The 10,905-nt window shown below is 43.8% G+C and overlaps 1 protein-coding gene across 1 annotated transcript; it reads right to left on the bottom strand.

Annotated features, from left to right (window-relative positions):
* Positions 1–9,195: 9,195 nt before the first annotated feature.
* Positions 9,196–10,110, bottom strand: LOC141588271 (uncharacterized). The gene has a single exon (XM_074409720.1). The coding sequence runs from the start codon at positions 10,108–10,110 to the stop codon at positions 9,196–9,198; it is 915 nt and encodes a 304-aa protein (XP_074265821.1).
* Positions 10,111–10,905: the final 795 nt, after the last annotated feature.

Below are 10,905 nucleotides of genomic sequence, written 5' to 3'. Positions count from 1 at the left end.
CGGTCCACCTCAAGTCTAGTCAACCCAAGCAAATCTCTGAATTTGCTCTTGTACCCTTGCGAACTAGAAGGAATGGCGGGGCGGTGTTCGGATCCCACCCACCAATAGCGGCAATTTTTTTTCAGAAATGGGCAAATATCACCTCCAGGGAACGCAAAAACATGGTAATTCGGGTCCCAATAGTCAAGACAAGCATCCAAGAACGGTTTAACAACCTTGATGAGTTTTAAACTCAACAATGGTCCAAAATTATAGGAGCCCATATCATGTTTCTCCATGTTCGAAAATTCGTTGGTCCATTCCTTCAAACGAATCTCCAAAGTATTCATGATGAAAAAATAAAATTATTTTAATAATTTTATGTAATTAGACGAAGCAGAGACGGAAGATTTGTGTGAATAAAAGCTTCATCGACGTTTCTATTTATATTAATTTCTGTTTCCCAAAATCCGTCAGAGCAGAACACCTTGGGAACAGGCACAGCACTTGTTGCGCCTCTTCAAAGGGACGCAGCTCATGCTGCGCCTCTTCCTCAGCCTCACTTCTGTGATTTTCCGCGTGGGATCTTTCCTAATTCCATGACGAATAATTTCCTATTCCTACGGGTTATTATTTTGGTAAATACGTGAAGATTACCATGTTTCAGGTTTCCTAATTTCGTGGGCACGCATTTCGAGGCGACATCGACATTTTCGCCATTTTACCACACTCGCACATTTTCATTTTAGGAAATAATTTTCATTCTTATTTTAGGAAATAATTTTCGTTTTAATTCATTTTAATTTTACATTTCTCATTTAATTCATTTATTTTAGAAAATAATTTCCAATTTATCGAATTCCAACATTTATATATTAATTTCAATTTCTTAATTTCATTTCTACATTTCTAACTTATAGATTTCTGTTTTTTTTTCTTTTTTTAGGGGTAACCCTCCCTACCGTCCGGTCATTTCCGGTAAATTTTTTGCATTTTTTTGCATTTTTGCATCTTTTGAGTCATTCGTTTTGCGCTAATTGAGGCCATATGTATATACAAATGTATGTTTTGCGTGATTTCTATGTAAATTTCGGCAGCATGACGGCGTAAACCGTCATCTACCAAACCTGTTCAAAGCTAACCTGCAGATACAAGCAACGCAATCCATCAGCAAAGGCACTCAGGCCGTCGTATATACACCAAACAAGGGAAATGTATTACAAACTAGGGGCTCTCGCCCCGAATAAAGTCCAAAAATGTCCAAAATCAATGCCCAAATGCGCAAGTCTACAAAAGCTACACAAAACTACTGCTGGTCGCCCTCCAGCTCTGCAACTCTTGCCGCAAGAACGGCAATCTCGGCGTCCCGAACCTCGAGCTCCCTCAACAAACGAGCTGTCTCCTCCCGAGACTGGGTCAACTCTCGCTCCAGCTCGTGGTCACCCTGTAAACAACAATAAATTGGCTCATGTCAATCGTTTCAAGCAAAGTTGGAAAATTAAAAATCAAAAATGGAATAGGCATAAGGTTCATACCTGACGACCTCGACCGCCGACAAGTGCCTCGACGGCAGTAGCTCGCAGCCGGTTGGCCACCCTCCACAACGCCACAAACCGAGACGGCGCAACCTGCATTTTCAAAAAGAAATTCTCAACAATTGAACAAACTCAATCAAATGTGTTCTTACACAGAAGTTATGCAAAGTTAGAGGCTCACCCTCCTCCGAATCGAATCTTGCCGATCGTCCGGCCCGGCATCCGTCACAGCTACGTCAAAGTCACGCAGCTCGGAGATCGTCGTCCTCCCGGTCGCGTCAGTGTACTCGAGGGTCTCGGAGTACTCTGGGGGCTCGATGTCCGCCGCCTCGACCTCCTGCAAAGTCAAATATTTCTCATTAACCGATGATCTTTCATCGTAGTTTTGAAAATCAAGAGGAAGAGTAAAAGATGCTCACCACTACCGGCCAGTACGCCAACCTCCCGTAGAGGAACGCCGAGTAGTCCTCACCAGGAAGAAGGAGGGCGTCACCACTGGCACCAGCCAAGTCCGCCCCCCTCTCTGCCTCGGAAGGCTCCCTGAACATCGTCCTGGGAGGATCGACGGGAACCGTCAACACGTCCCGAGAGCACTGACGAGCCAAGCGCTCACCCAAGTACCACACAGGACCCATCGACATCCTCAACAGCAGTCGGCTCGAGCTCCTGGGTCGAAGGACCTCAGCCACGAAAGGAGGCGCTCCAGCGTACTCTGCCCAAGGTCTGGGCACCCACTATGACAAGATAAACGAGGATACATCCTATGATCAATTAAAAGACAATATAAGAAGCAAATGAATATAGGTAAGATACTTACGCAGTCCAGCTGAAGAGCGTTCACATCCCGCCGGTAGACGCCGTGAGAAGAACGCTTGCTCTTCGTCCTGCACATCACCCAATCCCTCACCACGGGATAGGCCTTCTCCAGCGGCTCCGTCCTCTTAGGCACGAGGCCCGGGAAGTAGGAGTACACCCACGCCTGCAAAGCAAGATAGTCAATGATGATCATTCGTGATTTGATAAAGAGAGGAATTGATTTCGGTCTAAAGGAAGGTTCATACCTCCAACAGTAGTCCAGGCCTGACGGCACCGAGAGAAGTCCCCTTCTCTATCAACTCCAGACGAACCATGGCCCTCATGAAGCGGATGAGGACCGCAAAGCCAGCAGTGACCCAGTCCCAACGCCCTAGGAAACTTAGGTTAGAAAGGAAGGTAAGAAGCTTCGTCGACAGCCTCTCACCCTTGTCTCCGAGGTAAATCGAAGACAGAAACCACCAAAGCCACAAACGAGCCCTCTGCTCAGCTGTACAGGGAGGAGGAGCCGTCTCCCTCCCGTCAATCGTCACCAGCGCCGGGATCTTTCCCGCAAAGTTATCTCGAACGTAGGAGCTGGGCACCAAACCCGGCACTGTAACAGCCTTCGGCGATAAGTTCCAGCCGATCAATCTCCTCGCCTTGGCCGAGTCCACCCTCACGGCAGTCTCCGACCACTCCACCTCCTCGGTCCCACACGGCAGACCAGAAATCATGTCGTAGTCCTCCAGAGTGACTCCCACCTCACCAAAAGGCATGTGAAACGTGGAAGTCGTATCCCAGAATCGGTACAAGAAAGCGCGGACCAGGCTAAGGTTAGCTCGCAGCTTCCTCTTCGCGATATCCCTCCAGGCCTGCACCAAAGGACCGAACGCTCCACACTCGATCATGGTCCGCTCCTCCGCCGACAGCCGCTCGTAGTGCTCCATCTCTGTCGTGTAGCCCGAGAATGACCTGATGTTCCCGGCCTCCTATTGTGATTTGAAACAAAAGCTATCTTTAGTTTTGAATGAAAATCGAAAGAGTTTTGAACGAATGAATGAAAGAGGATGAGTAATGAGTAGTGAATTCCTATTTACCAAGCTCTTCACCGCCCTGTAGGACAGGTGACCCTCTGCAGCCCACAGAAGGTGCCTGCTCTCCCAAGTCTCAGCCCACGCGGGAGCTCCTCTCAGCTGACGACCTCCTCGCTCAACGTTGGCCCGTCTCGGGGCCTCATCCTCCTCGACAGCCTCCTCCTCGTGGACCTCGTCCCCAGCAGCCATCACCGCGACGGTGAAAGCCTGCTCTAAAGCCTCCTCGACAGTAGCAACGTCTATATCCATGGGAGCTCTCCCGGAAGTAGAAGCTACATCACCTGCAACATTAAAGCAAATTTAGGCCGCGTCACGTGACGACAAGCCTTGGTTAAGGGATTTTCGAGCCTTCGGAAGCCCTGAAATCGCTCTTTTCTCGCCATCTTCGGCCATGTTCTCGCAAACCCGATCACTCATGTGGTAATTTGGGTCAAGTCAAGCCTAATGTGAAGCCTAGTTCCGGGTTCGAGTCGAAATTTCGGCAGCATTTCGTTATAACAGCAATTATGCCCTAAAAAAGTGTCCTGGAAAAGCCGTCACAAACCAAAATTCCAAGATGGTAGGAAGTTTACCCATCATTCAAGGATCCCAAATATCAAGTTTCATCGCAAATGGGCAATCCTAAGGCTATTTTCGAAGCAATTTACGGTTTAGCTGTAAAACCGTCTCAAATTTCACTCAAAGGCTCAAAACTCAACGAAAATTCGAGACAAAAACATGGTTATGTTCCTTATATTACCAATTATCCATTTCTAATGTCAATTTGACAAGGCAAATGCATTTGGGGGAAAAGCCCCAAATTTTCGATCAATTGGGTCATAAACCCTAATTTTTTCGACTCAAAATTGAGCAAATATAGACGATTAATGCAAGAATGAGACACATACCTCGATTAGTCATGATTAATGCAAGCTTTTGGATCAAACCTTGGCGGAAATGATTGATTTTTGAGAGAGAAATTCGAGGATTTGTGTTTCGAAATAATGAAATGAACTTCTGATTATCGCGTTTTTACGCAGAAAATACACTTTGGGGAACAGACGCAGCAGGCGCTGCGCCTTTTCCATGAGACGCAGCTCTTGCTGCGCCTCTTCCTTGTGTTCCCTCCATACGGATTTTCAAAAATTCGTTATGAATTCGTTATTTGTGGGCCCATCTTTGGTGCGCCTCTTCCCTGATGCGATTTTATCCTTTTGGTCTGTTCGATGATTTTCTTTCATTCCGGCCCGCATTCCCAAGCCAGCAGTGGACTGTTGCATATGATTTATTTCTTACAAGACCTTTTGCTTGTAACAACGAGCATTTATTCCTTCACAAAATTCGACACGCCTTCATTATAACGAGAGTAAGCGGATAGACTCTCCCTCTCACGACATGGAGACTAATTCCCAATCATGTCCCCGGCGAGAGTAAGCGGACGTACTGTCCCTCTCAAGACATGAAGATCAACATCTACCTAAGCAGATTTCTCCTCAGCAGTTCCCGCCTGTGTCCTGCTATCTACGTATTTCCCGAAGACTACCCAAGCAGCCTTCTTTCAGCAGTTCCCGCATGTGCCCTGCTACTCACCTTATTTAGTCCTGGCGCCTGATCTTCGCTCGACAGCTCCCATGTACCTCCGGAAGCATCTCGAGAAAGAAGTCTCAGGTATGGTCTCTTCTTATGGCTGGCGAGCCTCCTTACGTAGTCTAATGGACTTTAAACGACCCTCCCCGATAGTCGACAGACTCTAAAATGTTCACGACGACAGATCCTTGGCTCAGACCCCTTGAGCCGCCTCGCGTCGCCATAGTCGTCAGGTTGTAATCTTCGATTGACCTGATGGCTATACTTTGACTTTTGCCTTCTCCAAGCCTCAGTCAAAGTGGGGGCTCTGTAGATACCTCATTTCTGCATCTCTCGCAAACCACCCGGTGATGATTGAGCCGCAGGATTGGTACGCGGAACGATTAGTGATAGTTCGTAAGATTATCATCAAGTGATTGCTCAAACATTAATTTCTACCTCTTAGTTGTCATCTACGTGCCGATACGGTCGTTTTGACAGTAATTAGAGTACTTTCGGAGTCCGGGCCTAAAACCGTCTCCATTTTCTGATAACCGTTAAATCCCGAGTCAGAATGTTCTGGAATGTTCCGGATATTTCTATTCCATATTTCACACTTTTTATCTTTTGGTAAACAATTTCCCGTAATATTCACATAAGATATTAAGGAAAACCGAATTATTTCCGTCCTACCATAACTTAAACACGGAAATCTTTCTTCCGCAGGAAGAAACCACTTGGGAACAGACGCAGCAGGTGCTGCGCCTCTTCCAAGGGACGCAGTGGCTGCTCCGCCTCTTCCCAAGTCCTTTTCTGGGTAATTTTCGTATCTTTTTCATATTTTTCCGAGATTCACTTCCAAAGAGTCTCCGAAACCCTAATTCCTTCACGTGATTAGTATAAATAGGAGCCTTCGCTCCTCATATTTCTCACGCGAGTGTCCGCCCTTCTCTTCTCCCTTTGCATTCTAGACCTTTGTTCTTACTTTTTGGCATCTACGTGCTTGAACATTCGACCACGTAAGCTCGGATCCTTCTGAGTACCAGCCTCGTTTGCATGACCGACCAATTTGACCAACTCCACAATCAATCAACTTAATTAATCTAATCGTTTTCCTCTTACGAGGGCACTTTCTTTGCATTCGCGTCGAGCATCACTAATTGATATCTTAGTCCTTCTCGTTTCGTCAACATGTAAGTCTGAGGGTGTATAATCTCTCTTTTATTTATTGTATTTTAATTATTGTAATCATTATTGTAAGGTTTATGTCGAAAATACCTTTTGAAACCGATTTTTAAAACCGTCTTTAAAACCTCTTTTTACGGATTTCCAGTAGATAACCGTCGAGAAAGGACGCAGCAACTGCTGCGCCTCTTCGAAGGAGCGCAATACCTGCTGCGCCTCTTCGAGAGGCTGCCGCAGTTCCTGCTTCCTTTCTTCTTCGTTTGTCCTCTGTAATTCGTCGTGTTTATTTATTTTCATTTGTTTGTTAATTCTTTGACACACAATCACATAATAATTTCACATGTATATCACTAATCATCATCATTAGTTCGTATAATTCATTGTTAAATCCGACTTAAATCCCTTATAATCAATATTTGCGGGTTTTCGTCATTAAATTAAATCCGGGTTGTAGAAATTCAATTCATCAATATTGAGTCTCTGGAATTCATCTATGACATATTTGCATCTGTTTATTATTGTCACCATCGTATATTTGTCACTAATTCGTTATAATTAATCTATTTTATTCACTCATGTCACTAATCAATCATTCTTTCGTGTAAATTAATTAGTTATATTCCGTCTCATCCATATTTTGTTTTTATGACCCATTAATCACATGTAAATAACATATTAATCACTTTCATTCGAGTAAATAATTTAATCAATCGTTAAATTTACCAATTGATATTAACAATTCGCAATTAAAACTTCGGCCAATTTGGGTCGAAACAGACGCAGCGTCTGCTGCGCCTATTCCAAAGGACGCAGCTCTGCTGCACCTGTTCCGGGTTGAATTCTGCTTCTGAACTCCGTTGTTGCTTGACCTAGTTTATTTAACATACGTATAATTAATTATTAATCGTATTATCATCTTCTGTTCTGTTCGTTAATTCTTTTATTATTTCGTTTTCTCAAATTATCCGTTTTAAAGGTATTTTCGACACAGATCGCCTATCCCAATGTAATTATTGTAATTTTCATTATTGCAATTTTCCTATTGTATTTATCATATTTCTTGTACCATTTGTATGTTTTCACATGTAATTGAGCATTAAATCCTACTTCGACCCAATTGTATGTTAATTACGTGTCAACCGACTTAGTCTAATCTTCACATTCTAGGATTAAAACTTGGATGTTGCATTGCATGCATATAGCCGACGATATATCGAGTACGAATAACTTCCCTAATCATTAGTAGAGGCCGCTATCGAGGCGGGCGGGATTAGGTGTTCGATCAAAAGAGCTTCCTAATACGTACCCTCACCCCTTACTCCAGATCTCTATGAACACCCGTGTTCATTGGCATCCACGAGAGTCATTCTAGACATAGAATGCTAAGGGTAACGATTGCTTAGTGTTCATGTCACTACTTTGTGTCTTGACATGACACGAGGTATTCGAACGGTTCCAATTTCCCATAAGAATTGGTGGCGACTCCATACAAAATGCAAACGCTTGTTTCTCCTCTCTCCCAAGCGCCCCCGTGGGCACCCCCGCTGTCCACATGGATATGGAGGTTTTGAAATGGGAATTCCGTTTCGACAAAAATGACATCTCTTGACTCGAAATAAGATCCGGTATCGAAGTCATAAAGACGCCACCCTTTTTTATCAAACGGATAACCAATAAAAATGCATTTACGGCTCTTGGGAGCGAATTTATCATGAGACCGATTTAGGGACTTGGCGTAATCTAAGCAACCAAAAATTTTGATATTTTCAAAAGGAGGAGGTTTGTTAAAAAGAGCTTCATATGGGGTTTTACCGTGTAGGAGACGAGCCGGAGTACGGTTTATTAAATAAACGGCACTCAAGACACATTCGCCCCAAAAATATATGGGTAAGTGAGCTTGAAAGAGTAGAGCATGGGCAACGTTTAAAATGTGACGATGTTTACGTTCGACCCGCCCATTTTGTTGAGGCGTGTCAACGTTAGAATGTTGAAAAAGAATGTCGTTACTTTTAAAAAAAGGTATTAGAGGACGAAATTCTGTACCATTGTCAGTACGTAAAATTTTAATTTTCTTGTCAAATTGACGTTCGATCATGGCAAAAAAATTCAATAAAGTTTGTTTCGTGTCGCTTTTGTTTTGTAAAAGATAGACCCAAGTTGACCGTGAAAAATCGTCTACTATAGTTAAAAAATGCCGTGAACCACAAGAGACCTTTTTCGAATATGGGCCCCAAATGTCAGTGTATAATATCAAAAGATGATGTAGCATGACTATTACTTAAAGAAAAATGTTCGCGAGTTTGTTTCGCGCGTAAACAAATGTCGCAAGTTCTGCTATGAAAAACAGTAGTATTTTTAGATGCATGAAAAAAAGGTAAAAAACGTGAAATTTCGGAAGAAGGATGCCCCAACCGTTTGTGCCAGAGTTCCATTGGATTTTCTGTCTCAACCAAGTATGCTTGTGCCTTATCATTCCGGACACCTTTGAGGTAGTAAAGCCCCTCGTGTTGCTCACCCGCACCAATCACAGTATTCGAGGTACGGTCCTGAATAAGGCACAAGTTATAGGAAAATTGAATAGTAAGACTTGTATCAATTAAAAGACTAGAAACAGAGATCAAATTACAATGTAAATTTGCAGCATATAGGACATTTCGTAAGATAAGACGAGATGATAGACGGATGTCACCACTTTGTGTGGAAACTGTAAGATCCCCATTTGGGAGTCCAACTGATAAAGGAGAAACTATTTTAAGATTAGAAAAATGCGAGAGACATCCCGATATATGGTGAGATGCTCCCGTATCGATAATCCAAGAAAAGGAAGAAAAATTACCATTGAGACGGGTTGTATCTGTGTCGCCTTTGCGTGCTTGTAATAACTTACCCAATTCATCCAACTCACTGGTTGTGAGATTGTTCAAGTCTATTTTATCAAAGGTGGAGATAGGCGGTTGGGAAGTTGAAGAAGCCGTGTGGGATGGTGTGGAAGCCGCATCCATGTGAGTTTTAGGAGACGGCACGGTGGTCCCCTGTTTTGGCCGATTAACAGGGGTTTTACTTCAAGGGTCAGGCACGAATATGGCGTTTCTCAAATCAGTAGCGTTAGGATCAACATAGATACGAGGACGAGGACGAGGACGGTCACCCCACCATTCGGGGTAAAGTCCCGTCTCTTGATAGCAGAATTTCAAGCTGTGTCCAGATTTTTTACAAGAGATGCAATAATATTTAGAAGGTTCACTACGATGTTCTTGCCCCCCACCCGACTGTCGTGCACCATGATGAGCACGGACAGCATAGGCCATCACATCAGGAGTGGTTTCGGCCTTATTAATCGATATATTTCGAACCCCTTCTTCTTGCAATAAACGATTGTAAATAAGGTCTAAAGAGGGAAGGGGATTGATACCGATAATTTGTGATCTAGCATTGGATAACCGGTCATCAAGACCCATCAGGAAGTCACGTACCCGTTTTCGTTCCCTGCGAGCATCAATAATAGTAAGCCAATTACACTTACAGGGATTGCAGGAACACGATTGAATCGTGTCATGTTCGAGGAAAGCGTCCCATATGGTGGTCATCCTGCCATAGTACTCCATAAGAGACTTGTTTGCGCCTTGACGACATGCCAACAATTCGACTTGTAATTGATAAATCCTTGCTTTGTTAGTTTGACAAAACTGATTTTTGATATCGGTCCAAACCAATCGTGCTTCGGGTCGTAAAGAAATATGCCTTCGTAATTCAGGAACAAGAGTATTATAAATCCACATAGTCACGAGAGCATTAGAGGAACACCAGGTCCCGTGATTGCTGTCCGTTTCAGACGGTTTAGAAATAGACCCGTCAATGTATCCCAACTTTCCTTTCGCCATGATAGCGAGTTGGAAAGAGCGAGACCATTCATCATAGTTTTTGCCATTGAAAGTAATCGGGGTAATGTTAGCACCGGTGTGTTCCACGTGAACCATGGAATAAGATTGAGATTGTGAGGAATCAATAGTCGAAGCCGAATTAACGACCCCAGAAGAAGACGATGCAGGCTTTTGTAGACACCTCGTTTCTGCACCCCTCGCAAACCACCCGGTGATGATTGGGCCGCATGTTTGATTCGCGGAACGATTAGTGACAGTTCGTAAGATTATCGTCAAGTGATTGCTCAAATATTAATGTCAACCTCTTAAATGTCATCTACGTGCCGATACGGTCGTTTTGGCAGTAATTAGAGTACATTCGGAGTCCGGGTCAAAAACCGTCTCCATTTTCTGATAACTGTTAAATCCCGAGTCAGAATGTTCTGGAATGTTCCGGATATTTCTATTCCATATTTCTCAAATTTTATCTTTTGGCAAATAATATCCCGTAATATTTACATAAGATATTAAAGATAATCGAATTAATTCCGTCCTACCATAACTTAAACACGGAAATCTTTCTTAAGCGGAGGAAACCTCCTGGAATAGACGCAAGCAGTCTGCGCCTCTTCCAAGAGACGCAGTGGCTGCTGCGCCTCTTCCCAGGCCCTTCTTTGCATGATTTACGTATCTTTTTCATATCTTTCCGAGATTCACTTCCAAAGAGTCTCCGAAACCCTATTCCTTCACGTGATTAGTATAAATAGGAGCTTTCGTTCCTCATATTTCTCACGCGAGTGTCCGGCCTTCTCTTCTCCCTTTGCATTCTAGACTTCGTTCTTACTAATTGGCGCCTACGTGCTTGGACTTCCGACCACGTAAGCTCAGATCTTTCCGGGTACCAGCCTCTCC

This window comes from Silene latifolia, chromosome 6, assembly GCF_048544455.1.
Source record: "Silene latifolia isolate original U9 population chromosome 6, ASM4854445v1, whole genome shotgun sequence".
Classification (NCBI taxonomy): Eukaryota; Viridiplantae; Streptophyta; class Magnoliopsida; order Caryophyllales; family Caryophyllaceae; genus Silene; species Silene latifolia.
The sequence above is the reverse complement of the archived record's forward strand: the minus strand, read 5'-3'. Positions and strand labels throughout refer to the sequence as shown.

Excerpts from the sequence above, each read along its gene's own strand:
- LOC141588271 (XM_074409720.1), bottom strand. The coding sequence starts at position 10,110 with ATGGTTCACGTGGAACACACCGGTGCTAACATTACCCCGATTACTTTC.